This window comes from Pleurodeles waltl, chromosome 10 (assembly GCF_031143425.1).
Source record: "Pleurodeles waltl isolate 20211129_DDA chromosome 10, aPleWal1.hap1.20221129, whole genome shotgun sequence".
NCBI classification, from domain to species: domain Eukaryota; kingdom Metazoa; phylum Chordata; class Amphibia; order Caudata; family Salamandridae; genus Pleurodeles; species Pleurodeles waltl.
Window position 1 is genome coordinate 929,171,657 of NC_090449.1, and position 19,337 is coordinate 929,190,993.

Consider the following 19,337-nt stretch of genomic DNA (forward strand, 5'->3'; position numbering starts at 1 on the left):
TACATTTGCCAGATCAGCCCTCCCTTTTCAAATCACCGGTTGTGATACTTTTTTTTTTTTTGAAGGGGCTGAACCATCTCTTCACACCAACACCTTTGGTCATACTGCAGTGGGACCTTAACTTGGCCCTCAATTTCCTAATGGTCACTACTTCCAAGCCAGTGCACAGGTGCCTCCTCCATCTCCCAACCATCAAGACGGTTTTCCTCATTACCATTACATCTCTGAGGCGAGACAACAAGCTTCAGTCGTTTTCTGTAGCACAGCCATACACTTCCTTCTTCCCAGGGAAACTAGTCCTCCAGAAAAAAAGCGGTATTCCTGCCTAAGGTTGTCACTCGCTTCCTTATAGGGCATTCCATTACTTGCTGAGGTTTTATGCTGTGCCCCATCCCTCCAGGGAGGAAGAACTGGCACACTGTCTAAATTGTAAGAAGGTCCCTAGTCTCTATAATGACCGGACCAGAAAATAACAACGGGATGATGAACTATTCATTGGTTTCTCTGGAGCTAAGATCTGCTGTGGACTGGCTAAAGAACAGTCCCCAAGGGGGATTGCATGGTCATTCCACAAGAGCAAAAGCTGCTCAGACTGCACTAGCGCTCATTGCGTTAGCTACGAACAAATGCCAGGCAGCTGCATGGGCGTCCCTTCACACTTTCACAAAGCATTACTACCTGGATAACCAGGTCACACAGGATGGACACTTCATCTGTTCTGTCCTGCAGGATTTCCTTGTCTGAGCCATTCCACAGACCCACTACCTAGGGTGGTACTTCTTTGATATCTATTCTCAAGGTGAGGATTCTGTGGTTAGAAGCTTGCAGTAAATGCTTGACGCAGAAGACTAAGCACCGGTCCTGAAAAATAAGTGCCGGTGCTCAGCACTGGAAACAACAAGCACAAATTAAGCACTGAATTTACATCTCCATAGTAATGGGGTTAGGCTAAATCATCTGCCTTACTAGAGGAGGGCCAAGATACATACATATAGCTATAATTAAGTAATTAGAGCCTATAAGGTAAGTGTAGAGGAAAATTATGCATGCAAATCTTCATTTGCCTACATTTCCATATGTACTTCTCATGGGGTTATAAAGCCTCTGTTGGAACTGTACGCACTTCATGGGAGGGACCAAAACCTGTATATATGTTCGGGGTCGAAATAGCAATACAACTAAATCCAACTTGGCTAATTAATTATAGCAGATGCATCAATAAAGTGCAATCAGACCCTGCTCACCCCTCTTTCGCTATCCCTTCCCTTTCTTGCCAACATTTTAGAATACATTTTAACCAATAGTACATTTTGTTTTTGAACCTGTAGGAAAGATGATCCATTTCCATTTTACAATAGTGTGATTCTACAGTTAGAAGTAGTGGTGTATCTGGTCCTTTAGCTGGAAAGAATACTCCCTGTGCTTCTCTAAACCAACTAGAACTGGAGAGTTAGAAATATAAAATTATTCTGCTATGCATCTTTACCTGAAACAGATTACCCTCTCGCTATATTCATTAGCAGGATAATTTACTGTTTAAAAATGTCAGCAGAAGTGAAGCTGAAGTTAATGGAACTGTTGGTATGATTTACTGCAGCTCACAAAGGATTGTTGTGTGGCAAAAGTGAGACTGGTTGGCGTTTTATGAACCTAGGTTTACTTTGTAGTGGCTAGCTTTTACACTACCAAATCTTCAGTTGTAAATGCTATGTTCGGAAGTGACAAAGTTGCAGAAAATGTAAACCTGCATAAACTACAAGATTCAAGGATTTGTACAAGATGCTATATAATTACTTGCCATTTTTACCTGATTGTGTCAAAGCTCAACAGATCCTTTTACATATTTGCCCTATGGCTGCAGTACTTTTTGTATGGACATATTTAAAGAAACGTCAAACAACATGATGATGTTAGAAGTATAACAACTAAGCATAGTAAATGTTCTTTTACGTTTTTACAGTTTGAAAACCTTGGCAGTATATTAAAGTTACCTGGGAAAAAGACATTTAACAACATGGATCGAGAATTTTTGGAAAAAAGAAAGAAAGATTTAAATTCATATTTACAGGTAGGTGCATTAATTCAGTAGTTTTCCACAAAATTTTTTTTTTCCTATCAGTATGTACATACAATCAAATTATATGCTAACAATTTACTAATTATCTTAAATACTGTTAGAAATGGGGTCTCTGGTTTGCAGTTAGTTTGCACTCTGTCCAAGCAGGGTCCCTCACTCTAGTCAGGGTAAGGGAGATACACACCTAGGATATACCCCCTGCTCACCACCCCCTTGGTAGCTTGTCATAAGCAGTCAGGCTTATCTCAAAGGCAATGTATAAAATATTTGTACCAACACACAGTAACACAGTGAAAACACCACAAAAGGGGGACAGAACACCAGTTTAGCCAATATTTATCTAAATCAAACAAGACCAAAACTACAAAAATCCAACATACACAAGTAAAGGTATGTCTATTTAAAGTAAAAAGAGTCTTAATCCATAGAAATCAGTGAGTGGGTTGTTTTTACACAAAGGGCCTAGGGGGAACACAAACCATATACTAAAATAGTAGAATGCGAAATTCGGTTCCCCACCTCAGCAAGTGTAGTTTGTAGAGGGGCGCTGGGAGTGTAAGAAAACACCAAAGGTAAGTAATAGAACCCACCCCAGAGCCCAGGAAAACAGGAGTAAATCACAGTAAGTTTCCTGAAACACACAACAAGTCGTGATAGAAGATTATGCAAGAACCAGGAGAGACTGCAAGACACCAATTATGGATTCCTGAACCTGATGACCCGTGGAAGAAGGGGACCAAGTCCCAAAAGCACTGAAGAGTCCAGGGAGAACAGGAGCCCCTGCTAACCTGGGTGAAGGTGCAAAAGAAGAACCACCGGTCAGAAGACAGAGTCAGTTATGCACCCAAGAAGACCGATGCGGGTTCCTGGTTGGTGCAGAAGATGTCCTACTCCGGATGGATGATTGCAGTTTGGTTTGTGTCGCTGGATTCCGCCAACAAGCCATGGGCACACGCAAAACTCACAGTTGGCGGAAGATGGCGCTACCTGGAACCAGGAGGGACCTGGTGGCCTCTGCCCAGGAGAGGGAGACAGAGGGGGCTCTCAGAAGACCAGGCAACGTGCACATGAGTCCCACAGCAGGGGGACAAAGAAGGTGCAAATGGAGGCCCACACAGCACGACACAAAGAGATCCCAATGCCGCCGTAGAACCACTCAGGAAGCTGTGCGTTGTAGAATGAAGTGCTGGGGGCCTAAGAACTTCTTGGAAAGTCACACACAAGCCTTGGCAACTGCAAGTCATGCAGTGCACAGGGTAATGTCTTGCGTGGGGAAGCAAGCTTTTACCTCCACCAAAGTTAGAGAGCTGGACCTTGGGACCACCTGTGTTGCTGGATCCACGATCGTCATCTGGAGAGGGGACCCACGCCACCGGTCGTCGCTGCAGAGAGGTGCTTGCTGAAGCAGGGAAGTGACTCAGTCACTCCACTGGAGATTCCTTCGGTTCTTCTGGTGCAGGCAGTCCTTGGAGGATGCACGACCTGGAAACTGTTGCAGTTGCTGACAGGAGCTGAAGTTAGTGTTGCAGAAATCATCTTTGCTTCTTTGTTGCGGTTTGCAGAGTTCCTGGAGGGATCAGCTGTGGTACAGTCATTAGAAGATGAAGTAAAGGATGCAGGGGATTCCTGCTGGAGTCTTGCAATCTGAATCTGAAGAAACACCCAGAGGAGAGACCCTAAATAGCCCTAAAAGGGTGATTGGGCACCTAACCAAGTAAGCACCTATCAGGGAAGGGCTCTGACATCACCTGCTGGCACTGGCCACCCAGATGCTTCCAGAGTGCCCCACCACCTTGGAATACAAGATGGCAAAACCCAGGGACACTCTGGAGAAGTTCTGGGCACCACCCCTGGGGTGGTGATGGACAGGAAAGTGGTCACTCCCCTTTTCTTTGTCCAGTTTTGTGCCAGAGCAGGGACTGGGGATCCCTGAACCGGTGTAGACTGGATTAAGCAAGGATGACACCATCTGTGCCCTTAAAGGCATTTCCAGAGGCTCTGGGCAACTACTTCTCCCTTGTCTGTAACACCTATTTCCAAAGGGAGAGGGTGTAACACCTCTCTCCTGAAAGAAATCCTTTGTTCTGCCTTTGTGGGCTTGAGCTGCTCAAGCAATAATAGGGCAGAAACCTGTCTGTGAGGTGGCAGCAGCTGGGGCTGCATGGAAAACCTAAGAAGGCTGGTATGGCAGTACTGGTGGTCCACTGTGGAGCCTCCAGAGTGCATTGGATTGAGCAACCAATAGTGGAATCAGTATTGGGATACAATTCCCAGGTGTTAGACACCTTACATGGCCATATTTGTGGTTACCATTGTAAAGATGTACATATGTATTGACCTGTGTCAAGTGATCGTGTAAAATGACGTCCCCGCACTCACAAAGTCTGAGAAAATGGTCCTGGATTACGTGGGGGCACCTCTACTAGCGCAGGGGTGCCCTCACACACCGGTACTTTGCACCAATCCTTCAGGGTTGGAAAGGCAGACATATAGGTGACTTATAAGTGACCTGGTGCAATGAAAATTGCTGTGAAAGGGTGCATGGCCCATTTCATGCAGGCTGCAATGGCAGTCCTGCAGAAGCCTTTGCATGGGCTCCCTATGGGTGGAAAAAGTAATGCTGCTGCCCATAGGGATACCCTGGAACCCCAATGCCTTGGGTACCCCAGGTACCATATACTAGGGACTTATAAGGGGGCACTAGTATGCCAATTTGGAGTGAAATACTGACTTACCAGTATGTAGTGACAAATTTGGGAACAGAAAAAGCATAAGCACTGGGGTCCTGGTTAGCAGGACTCCAGTGACATAGTCAAGCATACTGACAAAAACAGTGAAACATACTGACAAGTAGGCCACAAACCATAAGCAGTGGTGGTCCTTTGCTAGCAGGATCCCAGTGACAGTCAAAGACACTGACAAGCAGGCCAAAAATAGCCATGCTAGAAAAAGGCTACTTTCTCACTTGCAGTCCCACCAGTGTGTCCTCTGCTTTGCTGTTGTGGTTGTTATGCTTTCAATTCAACATGTTGCCTTCAGCCTCCATTTGTCCCCAGGTGTTCACAAATGTGATGTAAATGGTTGTGGACCACCTTTGCAAGTAAGAGATATACATATTCCTGTACCTCAAAGACTCGTTAAAGGCAGTTTTGCCACAATCAATCATGGAGCTCCTGGAAAAAGGATGCCAATCTGTCCTGCAGCCGACGTTTCTCCCTTCCATATCTGGAGAACACAGTGATGACAGATGCCATGACATAAAACCTCTAGAACTGGGTCCTATAATTCTGGCTCTCAGGTTCTTTCTGTCTTACATCAGGAGCAGTCCTGGGCAAGAAGGCACAGGTTTAGCTGACCACTAGTGTTGTCTTTGCCAAGGAGGATCACCCTGAGGGCCTTTGGGCTCCTTCTCCTAGAGTCAAGGCTGTCACAATGGCTTTGGGTGGCAGTGTTTCAGTGCAGGGCACCTGCCAGATTGCATTGTGGGCTTCTGCCCACACCTTCCCTAGACACTGTTGCTTTGACTGGGAGGAAAATTTAGCCCTCTCGGTCCTGCAGGACTTAGTGATGCAAAGCCTACTTCTCAGATCCACCACCTTTAAGGGGGGCTGCTTTGATATATATTCAAAAAGTGATGAATGTACAGTTAGGAGTATCCATCAAAAGAAGTTACTTACCTTTGGGAACATTCTTTCTGATGGTTATGGGTACTTCTACCTGCAGATTCCTTACTTTTACGTGTTCCCAAGTCCACAACTTTTCCATCGGTCATCGGTTGTAGTTGATGGCATGCTGCTCCTTCTTCACATCGGGTACCACTTTGACGAAGACATCACCAGAGCCATGTTAAGCCCTGACATCAATCCTTTTTTCTGCATTTTTTGATGTGATTCTGGAGCAGATATCCATAGAGCATTTGACAGATTATTTCGATTTTTGCAGTGCTAGGTAGAACAAAACCACTTAAGAAGTCATGGTTAAAGCCCCATTGCTGCTGTCATGAACAGATGTTCATTTCATACCTGCACAAGGTCAACGTGTGATGCTTTGGGCCTAAGTACGACTCCATTGTCCCAAACTACACACTGAAACTCTGAATAAGCTATACATGCCTATTCATTGTTTCTTGCCCTATAAGCTACTAAAGCTGTACCTTACCAGTAGGATCTTACATTCATTTATAAGACCCATGATCTGAAGAGTTTCAAGCGCACCTCCATCCGAGTTGCACGCCAGGATTAAACTTGCAACTCTCTTCCTGCATCTTTTCTAGCTGTACACTGGTACTGTTAGACCCACACATTGCATACAGAACCATTTACCTTACCCGGCAATTGCTGAAGGAACCAGCCACCCGCCAAGGTTTGAAGTAGAATAGATAGCTCTTTTTTCCAAAAACAGAAGTCAAGCTACTTCCCAATTTATAGTTCTTGTTGCGAACCAGAGCTGTCACGTGGTGTGAACTGCAAAGGCCTCACTATCTTGTATACCTTCCATCCCTTACTTCCATCCAATATTGTGAACTCCTTGGTTTGATTCACCTATGATAGAGGTGAATTTCTGGAGGTGCAATAATTTGGACAAGGCAGTTGATTGGCACCCCTTTTCTCCTTAATTACTCATCCCAGTTTTTTAATCCTCATTATACAGAATATGCATATGTCCTTTCTACTATTACACTTTCCTATATTAGGTGCACAGTGCTTACGTCATATTTACTTTGCCATTGTAAATGCTTCCACTTTCATCTTGGATCACTGTCTTTTTACTGGTCCCTCATATCGTTCACAAAGAAACCTTACCAGCTTTTCTCTTCTTTAAATTTGTGTTTGCTCCACCTCATCTGTACCTGTCCCCTCTTCTGCCTACTGGTGTCTTACCTTCTTATTTTGCTTTAAGAACTACTTTGATTACCGCACCTTTTCTCTGAAACATCTTCTTCAGACATTAGTTCTTTCTCATCACATTATTGGTGGTCTTCCTAAACTTGCTTCTACTTCCTTTCAAAATTATTTTTGATTTCTCAGAACGTAGTCCTGAGCAGAAGCGTAACCTTACCTTCATGCACTGGTGCAGGCAGGGAAGAATGTAATTTTATCTCTCACTCATATTTGTTTTGGTATTTACCCAAAGTGCTCGCCGGTGTGGCCACCTCCTTACTAACAAAACCTGAGCTATTGAATGTAAAGCACATTTGTTCAAAATTTTCCTACTAGAAATGGTGGTGTGCAAAGGACAGGAAAACAATTGTGTTTGATGTTGGGAAATGATTAAAGTCGAGGTCTACATGATTCTCACTCTACTACTGTTCGGGATGGTCCAGCACATTTTTCAAGACCTGGACCTCTGCTTATATATGTGTGGGATGTATTTACTGTACCTAATAAATTGCTTACGGACATCAGGCAGCCCAAGCTTAAAGCACACATACACTATACCCCAGGAAATAAGGAGGAAGTTAACCTCAGCTCACTGACACTCTATTTAAAACTGTATAGGCATTGACACCTAGTTCGTTTCAGAGTAGTGTTTCTGGAAGACTGTAATTCCTTGGGATAGTGTTAAAAGGTTGTGCTGGGAAGCCTTGGAAATTAATTGATCTGAACTTTGTAATGGTATGTGGATTTGGAGAGGAAGCAAAAGCTCCCTAGCCACACAGCTGTTATCAGACATTTTGTGTTTTACCTCAAAAGGAATGGGGGAGTGGAGAAGCCACTAGGCAAAGGAATGGCATCATAATATAGCTCCTATAACAATAGATAAACTTTCCGTGGATAGGACTAGGATCTAAATGCTCTTCCACTTATGAATCCCAAACATTTGCGAATCAGCATGAACATTTAATGACGTCTATATGCAGGCTGCAAGAGGTCGGTTTACTATCTCTTAGAGGATCTCTAAAATAGATTGTTCCTCCATGTCTCTTGACTAGCTGCTTCCTGGGATAATTATTGGCTGACTGGCCTCCATGAATTTATTGACATGCTTGTTTGGGAAGACAGCCCACTGGAGGAGTCAGCTTCAGGAAGTCTCCTGGGTACTGAGAAACTAAAAAGATTCTGAAACCAACATGGCTGTCAGCAGAAATCCTAACCAAATACTGGGTTCAGTAAAACCCACCCCGAAGAACTGCACTAAAGTTAGGTTTGTGTAAAAGTGCTTTGCCATTTTTTTAATTGAGTGTACACACATATCAGCCTAAAGCCGGTATCCAGTTAGAAATAGTGGCTGCTGAATTAGTATCACGTCTCAAGAGGATTAAAAAGTCTGGTTATAATTTTCCTTCCAAACTATCACAACCACCTTGAAATCTTCAGTCCAGGCCACAAATAATTTTGCATCAATCACCATCCAGATTAAGTCTTACCTTGACAGACATTATGTCATGGTTTGACCTGTTCATTCCAAGTTTGAGCCACCCTCATTCACATCAAATGCAAACTAAACTTTGTTCTCTGACTTGCCTTCACGTCTTTAATTGCAATCAGTGTTAAAATTATTAATGAGTATACTATCAAATTACTATGTTTGTAAAAAGGTTAAGAAGAAGGATATAAAGGGTATACAATTACCATGATGTCAAAAAGGTTAAGAGGAAGGGCTGTACAAAGGGCCTGAAACATCAGTGAATGTAAAATCTTTGTTGATTGGTGCCGATTGCTGATCATTTTATACACAGGTTTAAGAACTTAACTTTTGCAGCAAGAATCCTTTTCTGGATTTACATGCTGTGCTTTATTCCGCCATCTAGTGGTTGAGTCGGGAATTTTTTTTTTCTTTGCTCTTCTTTTTTTATTTATCGTTTCATTTTTTGTTTTTGTTATGGTCATTGTCAACCACCAGTTTGTGGAAAGTCCATCCCTGGTGTGACGTCAGGTGGTGCCCTGGAAGCTCCTGTGCCTGATTGCCATCTTCAGATTCTTTTTTTTCCACCCTTGGGTCTAGAATCACGATGGAGGAGCTCCAAAGACTATTAGAGAGAAGAGACTAGAAGTCGGAAAGTCATAAAAAAAACAAAAAACAAAAACAAAGACCATGAGAAAATCTAAAGAGCATAGATGAGGATCCTTCTTGAATCTGACGGGGAACTCCTCTGTAAGAACCACGCAGCTGGAGAATAAAATAGGAAGAGGCAGAAGTGGGTCATGGAAAATACCCCTTTTAAGTTCTGTCCCAACTGTCACCTCAAATTCACCAAAAGAGAACCCCACAAAGTCCACGTTCTTTGTCTGCTATAGGACCACACGGAAAAGTACTGCAAGGCCAGCACTGAGTTTGTTATAAAAGCTATCAAGTTACAACCTCATCGTAGACTCGAGCACTACACCATGGGAAGTGCTTAGAAGATGCAGGAATCTCTTAAAGTACTCTGCTTATCCAGCGGCGATGAGATCATCAAGGGGGGCTGAACCAGCACGAGGAGAGGAGTCAGACGTTGAAGACTCTGCAGCCGATGCCAAAAAGAGGCAAGCGTCGAGGAAGGCAGCAAAGGACGCTGAGAAGAAGCCACTAAGAATATGTAAGCTGCCGAAAGGCATGGCTGCTAAGTCCTGGGACTCAAAGACAGCCTCTGTGTTGAAGGAGCTGATAACTGGAGGTCAGCACAAGCAGAAAGAGCCAGACGGGTCCCAACCAAAGGATAACGATTGGGGCAAATCGTCAACAAGAACATTGATGCAAACATCTGCTCATGAGGGAGGGAGTGAGAAGAGCAAGTACTCTGGGGCCGGAGAGCCCTTGCCATCAAAACAGAGAACACCACCACTGCTCAACGCCGAACAAAAAGCCCTTGAGGTTGAGCGAAAGAAACAAAGAGTCAAGGCCCGAAATGGCAGCCTTGCTTTAAAGAAAGGAGGAGTTTCAAGACTTCTTGAAGGAATTTTGCATCTTGACAAGGCCATCGACAGCCACCGAGGTAGAAGACGAGCACTTAGGCATAGAAGGCCCTCAACCCCAGGGCCACATGAAGAGGAACAGGAAGCATTCTACAAACTCAGGGAAGGGGTAGACACCTATCCCTTGAGACTTTCACAACCCGATAACCTATCCCTTTACTACAGCCTCCTCAAAAAGGCAGCATGCACCCATCAGGTGTAGTTAGAAGAGAAAAAGGAGGAAACATACTTCCTACTAGAGACATTGATTCCCTCACAAAAGGCAAATTTCTACCTACCAATGCTCCTTAGCATCCTCGACCGGGGGAAAGAGGCCTTCTGTGAACTGGCCAGAGGAAGAGCAATATACCTTGAGTGGAGAAGAAAAACAAACATTCCACTCAGGACCCCAAATATATAAACAGCAACGTCCCTGCTGACTCGATCATTGTCTCCACCACAAGGAAAAGAAACAATGCCCCCACATCAAAGGGGCCACCACCAGAGAGGGGAAACAAGAGTGGTCAGGAAGATAGAGAGAGAAGCAGTGGAGGAAAGCAAACTCCAAAGTGCTCCTTAACCGCTACAGACACCAGCAATGGGACGAGATAGAGGGCCTAAGGCAGCTCCTGCCTGAGGAGTACCGCAAGAGGGCCAAGACCATGATCCAGGAAGGCATCATATTCCTAAAACCTGTCTTAAATCCGCCCTGGATGCAATAGAACACCGCCAATAGGCAGCTGTGCACTGGTACAACACTGACGAGGCATACCTGGCTTAGGGTATCTGGATTCAAAACAGTGGTAGAAGCCTCAGTTTTATCAACATGCCCTTCATAGGGGACACGCTGTTTGGGCAGGCAGTAGATGAAACCCTACAACAGATTTAAAAAAAAGAAAACTACATGTGAAGCTCATGGGGGCACTCCAGTACAGAGGATCTTTTAGGAGAGGAAGAACCGTGAACAGAAGGCCCACAGACAGGGCGGCATTGACACCGGGGCAGCAACCACAACAGCCCCAAAGTATCATGCACCAACCCTCGCAACAAACGCCACCCCATCAGTGACAGCATTCAGCGAGGCAGTCCTTTTGAGGGAACACAAGAGAGAAGAGGCCAACTTCCCAGCTGGGGGGGATCAACAGGCAAGTGACTCTTTCATCACCCAGCCCCTCAACGAAACACCTCTGTGGGGCAAAATATGGGGGATTCCTCAGGGAGTGGAGGAAAATTACATCAGCCAACTGGATGTTAAACATAATATGGCTTGGATACTGCATAGAACTCATCAAGACACCTCCACACATTCCCCGAAGCAAAAAACTTCAAGGGATAGGAAATCACGCAACTCAGAAAGGAGATCAAAGAGCTCTTCCAAAAAAGAGCCATAGAAAGGGTTCTCCCAGTGAAGGGAGGCAGTGGGATTTACACCCCATACTTTCTGGTGCTAAAACAAGAATTAACACTAGTAACAGTCCTACACCTCAGATTTCCAAACTAGTTCATACAAACTTACCACATCAAGGTGATACTGCAAGGAGTAATGCCACTTCTAAGGAAAGGAGATTATATGGGAAACCCAAGGTTTAAAGGACACCTAACTGCACGTACTTAGTAACCAAAGACACAAGACACATCTCAGATTTGTTCCAGACAAGGTGCATTACCAGTTCAGGGTGCTACCCTTTGGCATAAAATCAGCACTAAAGCATTCAAAAAGTGTCTAGCGGCAGTAGCAGCCCACCTAAGAAGACAAGGAATCAATGTCTACCCATACATAGACAACTGGCTAGTAAAGGCATATTCAAGAGAAAAATGCCACACGAACATGCAAACAGTGATTGCAGCACTGCAATGCCTAAGGTTCACAATGAATCCAAAGATATTTTCACTACAGCCGGAACAAGTGAAAGTGTACATGGGAGCGACCATAAACTCAAGGACAGCACAAGCCTATTCTGTCCAGAAGAGAGCAGAGGCAATTGCAGAACAAGTTTTCCATTACTAGAGATGTCAGTCTCTGGCAGTGAGGAACTTCATGAAGCTGATGGGCATGATGGCATCATGTATTCCACTCATACCGCATGCGAGATTGCAAATGTGCCCCATTCTGGAATGGATCTGCAACGGATGGTAACAAGCTACAGGAAGCTTAAAGGATCTAGTAGTTGTCACAGTAAAGGTGCAAAGGGAAATATAATGGTGGAACTTGACAAATGTGAACATAGGGAGACCATCCAGAACGCCAGCCCCCACAGTGGCCTTAATGAGAGACGCATCCCACAAGAATTGGGGAGCACACAAAAGCAACTTAAAGGTCAGGGGAATATGGAACAACATGGATGCAGTGATGGACAGTTTTTCTTGCCCTGAAGGCCTTCTAAGCACACGTTATAGGTCAGACTCTACTGATCCAAACGGACAACACAACAACCATGTTCTACCTCAACAAACAGGAGACAAAGTCCTTCACTCTGGCTAAACTAGCTCAGGAGATATGGAAGTTAGCAATTCAAAGACAAGTTTAATCTCATAGCAGTACAACAGGCCAGACAGACCTGGTACTCGGGCCTACTGGGGATATCCAAAAAGCTCACGATCCCAGATAAAGCAGAGCAGGATCTGCTATCAGTGCAAAACAGGAGTCTGTACCGTCTGGATCCAGACATACTTAACCTAGCAGTATGTCTCCTGAAAACCTAGAATTCAGTCACCTACAGCTCCATCCCAGAAAGATGGAAATCCTTAGGGAGGTCAGAAAACCCAGCACAAGAAAATGCTATCAGAAAAGTGAAACAGATACATGCATGGGTAGAAAAACAGGAGGATGGAAGCAAGGGCACCTCACTCACCTGTTACACAGCGGGCTTACCTACACATCGCTAAAGGTACCTAGTAGCAGTAGTAGCTTATACCAGAGGTACAGCAGGAAGCAGTCTCTTCGCACTTCCAGTGCTGAAAAGATTCTTTGAAGGTTCCAAGAGAATTGCACCACCAAGAGGGATTCCGACCCCAATCCAGAACCTATACAGCATAGTAACAGTTTATGACAGAGCCTTTTAAACCTATGCACAAAACTGATCTAAAGTCCCTAACCCTGAAAACATCCTTTCTAATAGTGATGACATCCCTACGCAGTCAGTGAGCTACAAGCGCTGACAATAAATTAACCATACCTGTAAATCCACAAGAACAAAGTGGTCCTCAGAACATATCCACGGTTCCTACATTCCACATCAGCCAGTGCATACATATGCCAGCTTTCTTTCAAGAGCCAAAGACACAGGCTGGACATGCAGAGGTGCGGAGGTCATTAATGTAGTACCTACAGGAAACAAATGGGTTTCATAAGGGAAACCAATTATTTGTCTCCTTTGTGAAAGCAGGCAAGGGATCACTAGTGACCAAGGGAATAATCACAAGATGTATAATGGAAACTATACAAATCTGTCACTCCAGAGCAGGAAAAGCATTACATGTGCACCCCAGTGCACACTCAACAAGGAAAAAGGACACAGCACTTGCATTCTTAGTAAACGTGCCCATCAATGAAATCTGCACAGCAGCAACCTGGTCATCTCCACACAGCTTCACAAAACACTACTGTGTGGACATCCAAATGAACAAGGAGGCACAGATGGGACAGTAAGTAGTACAACACTTGTTTATCAACACATCCATATTTCGACCCAACAAGTCTAAGGGGCTGAACACTGCTATCTAATCTAATGTACGGCATGTGGATCCAGGAAAGGATTCATGCTGCATAACAAAATGGTTACCTACCAGTAGGAGTAGTTTTGCAGCTTTTTCTGGATTCACGTGCACCTCCTACCCTCCCACATACACACAGACACATCCAAAATCCCTCGTAATTGGAATTCGAAGAAAACAGGTGGAGCAAAAAAAAAAAAGAAGAAAAAATAATCTGAAAGTGACGACCACACACAAGAGCTTCTGGGGAACCGCGTGACGTCAGGCGAGGAATGGACTTACCATCAAATGGTGGTCTATGAGATCCACACTGAAAATCAAGCATTGGCAAAGCCAATTGGTCTTGGAAATCCAAGAGGTATTGGAATTGGTGGTGTCAATGTCTTTTAGCCATGTTTAGCCATAGTCCCTCTAACAGTTACCCTTTGGAGTATGTTTCAAACTGCTTAAAAACAGGGAGGATATGAAACAGTAAGTGCTTAAATCAGTTAAAAAATGAATTGTGCAGTGTAACACTCCCTTATTTGAAAGGAATGTGGTAAATGTAAAAGCAAATATTCAATCGGAATAGCTGAGCACATCCAAAGTTTATTGAAGCAGCTCCACAGCAGGGCTCAATTAGTTCCAGCTTTCTAGAATTGTAAAGTAGTCATAAGCCGACCAGTGGAAAACACATGTAACTATTCCCTGTCAAGGAAATTAGTTGGGTCTGTTATTATTCCAATGTTGATAAAGTCCGGTGAGGTTAGCAGGCAGGCCGGAAGGACCGGTACCAGGTCAGCTGTTTCTTCTTCCTCTTCTTCTGCGGGTCGACTTTTCTTCAGGGTCTGAGTTCTACGGTTCAGGGGTGCCACTTATATACTCAATTTAGGAGCATTACAGGAAGTGCCAGGCAGTAGCCAATAGGCAGACCGCCTTTAAGGTGAATACACACTTCTTATGACCACTTTCGCTTAGAAGTGGGAATAACCCTAACCCTAGTGGCCTAATTGCTTCCAAGCAAGATCGAGGAATTTGAAAAGTAGTGCCTACTTCATCTAGTTCACTTTAGGGATGGGGCTGGCATGAGATGGTCATTCCTCCTAATTTAACAAATTTTCCTGCCTGTACTGCCGCTGAGGGATCGGTCATTTCCGTCATCTGGAGAGACCTTGGTTGTATTCCAAAGGCGGCAAGGCCTTTGAAGCTCCCCACCCTGGAATGTCCATCCTGCTCTGGACAAGGTGTTATCACCTCCGCCCTGGGCAGGTCCTTGTTCTGGGCCTCCCAGAACATTGGCCCTCACCTCAGGGGGCCCAAACTCGGTCTGAGGGGACTGCACTGGTATGTACCCATCATTGAATACACCAGTAGCTGGGTAAGTTTTCAGGGGGCACCTCTTAGGTGCCCTCTGTATGCATTTATTAATAGGCCCATCACTGCAGTCAGTGAGGGTTTATTATTCTGAGAAGCTTGATACCAAACATCCCTGGATTCAGAAAAAGCCATCATGTAGCTGGAGAACATATAATGATCAGTGTCCAGCAGATGCATTTAAATGGCTTTCCTGTGCACTTACTATGTCTCAGAATCAACAGACTCAGCAGGGGCATATCTGCTCATGTATATATGCCCTCACATGTGCCTGGGTGCAGCCAGATTCAGGGATGACTTACACCTGGCACGTGCAGTGATAGGGCACCTGGCAACCAGGGGGTCTGTGACAGGTTGTGTTTTCATTTTAGCCTGCACCAACACACGCAGTCTGCTGTGGCAGCACTGTGTGGGTTAGGTGAGGAGTCCCTGAGGGTGGCACAATTGGTGCTGCAGCCCTCGAAGACCTTCCTTAGTACCCCAGGCGCTGGATACCCAGGGTATCGTTTACTATGGACTTACAGTCGTAGCTAAAGAGTTTGCCAGCTGTGCAAAACGACTGTGCAGTTTCGGGAAAGAGATCTGGCACTGTGGTTCTTTTTAGCAGGGAACCAGTGCACTAACAGTCAAGGCCACATTAGAAACCAAGCAAAAGCCTTAAGCCAGTCCTCCAGGAAAGGGGGCTGTGAGTCTAACCAACATTTCTTTCTTTTATTTTTCTTAAATTTTATTAATGAAAATCTCGCCATCAAATTCAAAAGTATCAAACAACTCCATACACAGTGTAATAAATAAAACATGGGCAAATCATCTTACTGTTTGTAAAAGGTAAAAAAAAAAAAAAGGATAAAACACATGGCAAAAAGATAAAACCACATGATGGTAAATATACACAGATTAGATACAACCAAGTATATCAAGTAAAAGGGTACCATGCAAAATGGGTTACCATAAAGAAATAATTAATTTAATTGCTCTCATCCTAATCCTCCACATTGGTATCAAGGCCCACTTGTACATAGCTTATTTTTTGGTCGCAAATGACCTGATTTGCAGAATCAGGCAGTTTGCGACCAAAACAAAGAATGTTCCTATTTACAAAACCCTATTTTGCGATTCGGTTACCTATTACCGAATCGCAAAATGGGTTTGCGACCTTCCTCGTGAATATTAATGAAGCAGGCCTCTTTTGATCCATTTGCAAATCACAATATCTGAGTCACTTTTGTTCATCAGGTTTTGTGACTCCCGAAATGCAATTTGCTTAATCTCGCAATTTGTGAGTTGCAAAACCTGATGTTGTACATGTGGCCCCAAGAACCCCGAAACCACAAAGACATTGATTGCCTTGTATCTAATTGAAAAATTCTCAAGACGACTTCATATTCTGTCAGCCCAACATTGACATAAAGGAGCAATCCACTTCATCCTAGGTTATAGTACACTGGAGCAGAAAATAAAAAGTGCTCAATAGTTTCCCACCATATGTTACTGTTGGAAATGGCCCTTTTTGCAGGGTTATCCCCAAACCTTTTGCCTTCTTCCTCCTATTTTTTCAGGTCTGTTTTTGCTGGTTTATTGTCTCTGTGCACTTTACCACTGCTAATCAGTGCTAAAGTGCAAGTGCTCTCTGTGTAAATTGTATTGTTGATTGGATTATCCATGATTGGCATGTTTGATTCACTAGTAAGTCCCTAGTAAGAGTTGCCCGAAGGGCCTGTAAATCAAATGCTACTAGTGAGCCTGCAGCACTTGTTGTGCCACCCACATTAGTAACCCTGTAAACATGGCTCAGACCTGTCTGTATGTGCAGTTTTAAACTGCCAATTCGACTTGGCAAGTGTACCTACTTGCCAGGCCCAAACCTTCCCTTCTTATGCATGTGAGGCATCCCTAAGGTAGGCCCTAGATAGCCCTATAGGCAGGGTGCAGTGTATTTAAAAGGTAGGACATGTACTGGTGTGTTATAATTGTCCTAACATTGAAATACTGCCAAACCCGGGTTTCACTGTTGCAAGGCCTATCTCCCTCATAGGTTAACCTGGGGCCTGCCTTTAACTAGCTTTAAAGCACAGATTCCCTTTCAGGGCAGATTGAAATATGGAGTTTGGGATCTCTGAACTCACAATTGGAAAAACACATCTTTTAGTAAGGTTAGTTTTTAGATTGTGAGTTTGAAAATGACACTTTTAGAATGTAGGCATGTTGTTGCTTAAACCATTCTGTGACTGCCTGTTTGTGGATTCCCCGCGCGGTTAGTTTGACCGTTGGGCTGTTGTGAATTCCCTCTAGACAGTGACACAAAAGTCTGGGGTGTAGCCTGCATACCCTGATGAGCCATCTGAGCTAGAGTAGAGGGAGGAGTGGTCACCTACACCTGAAAGGACCGTGCATGCCCTCACACAATGCAGTCTCCAACCCCCTGGTGTGCGTCTGGGGCCTGGCATGGACAAGGAAGGATCTTGCAAACACTTGAGACTTTGCTTTGAAGTTTGCCAGCTTCAAAGGCAGAGCGGAGTATAAGAAGAAGACCCAAAACCCCAGACTGGTAGAATCTTTCTGGAATTAAGAGGAACCTCTGCCAAGGAGAAGAGCTGGAGGTGGAGTACTGTCCCTTTGCTGTGTCGCTTTGCTGGACTGGCCTGCAATTGCTGCTTCTGCCTGAAAAGAGTGCAAAGGGTGAACTTTGCTGTGTGTCCTGCTTGAGAAAGTTCTCCAAGGGCTTGGTATAGAGATTGACTCCTGTTGGAAGTCTCAGGGACACCAAAGACTTCAGTTTCCTCAACCTACAGCACTGGGAACTTTGTGTTTTGTGCTGTTCAAGAGGAGAAACCACTGCGCTGCCGCCAACGAAGCCGCTGGCCTGCACTGTGACCTGCCACCGCCGCAAAGAGTCGCATTGCCCCGCTTCGCACCGCGACCCTGGTCTCACCGACGCCGTCCTCGGATGACTGCACGGAGCCGCTCCTCGCACCGTGAACTGTGGGCCCCGCACTCCGGCATCGCCTGCTCACACTGCAGCCTGGGCATCCCCGACGACAACACTCCTGCTGACACCGATGCCGCTACCTGCACCATGGCTTAAGGGCACTGATCGTGAGGAACACGAACCACCGTCCTGCACCGCACCGCAGCCCCGGTCTACCGACGCCAGCACCATCGACTCCAGTGTCATCAACAGGCATCCTGCCCGCACTGTGACCTGTGTACACTGCTCCCGAGGGTCACAGAGTACCGTCCTGTCCTGCACCGCTGGCTTGGGCCTACCAATGACAGCTCTTCAGCAACGATGAGGCCACTGTCTGCACCGTGACCTGGTGACACTGCACGTTGCACCGCCCTACTTCACACCGCAGCCCTGGTCTCACCGACGCCGCTGGACGCCGTCACCAGGCTGCTGCCTGCACCGTGAACTGTGGGCACCGCATGTCCCATAGTCCCGCTTCGCACTGCAGCCCAACGCCATCCACGCCAGCTCTCCTGTCTTCATCAGCCAGGAGTTCTATACACAACGTGTGTGACTTCAAGGGCTGATGACTCCCCCACCGACTCCAAGACCGACATCAGCATCGCCACTCTCCAGAGCTCAATGCGAGGATCACGATGCCCTGCAATTCCAAAAGCACAGTTTGCGGGTTTTCCCGACACCATAGCTGGCCCGCGACGGCACGGCTGGCCTGAACTCTTGGTTTTGTTGATCACAACGCCATGATAGCCTCAGGTGGAGCTATTGACTACCAGGAACTGCATTTTTTAGTAAATCTTGCAGAAATCTCACAAATTATTACTGTGTGTGTGGATTTTTATCCTATTTGGTCTTGTTTTATATAGATACATATTGGGTATTTTTCTAAAACTGGTGTGGTGTCCTTTTGTAGTATTTTCACTGTGTTACTATGTGCAATGCGCAAATGCTTTGCACATTGCTTCTGATGTAAGCCTGATTGCTTGTGCCAAGCTACCCAGGGGGTGAGCAGGGACTATCTGAGCGGGTATCTCCCTTATCCTGACTAGAGTGAGGGTCCCTACTTGGACAGGGTGCAAACCGACTGCTAACTAGAGACCCCATTTCTAACAGTTAAAATATGGACAATAACACAGGGTTGGTTTTACCAACAGGTCCCACCTGGTGGTATACAAATCAAGGGGAAGAGTCCCATGTCTAAATTGGAGGTAAAGCTTTCTTGTGTTTTGGCTCAAATTCATCCATAAACTGCTCCAATTTAAAATCATCTTTCTTAAAAAAATAAAACAACAAAACAAAAGCCTGCCTCACAGAACCTAAATTGGGCCATCGACTCCATAAGCCCATTTGTTAC

At 45.1% G+C, this 19,337-nt stretch overlaps 1 protein-coding gene across 6 annotated transcripts in view; it reads left to right on the plus strand.

The window, feature by feature from the left end:
• SNX13 (sorting nexin 13) overlaps window positions 1-19,337 on the plus strand; it is a 587,891-nt gene that overhangs the window by 417,700 nt on the left and 150,854 nt on the right. For all 6 annotated transcript variants that reach the window (XM_069211703.1, XM_069211707.1, XM_069211702.1 and 3 more), the window contains exon 21: window positions 1,961-2,068. In XM_069211703.1, the coding sequence (XP_069067804.1) occupies window positions 1,961-2,068 (108 nt within the window). The remainder of the gene's footprint in view (window positions 1-1,960; window positions 2,069-19,337) is intronic.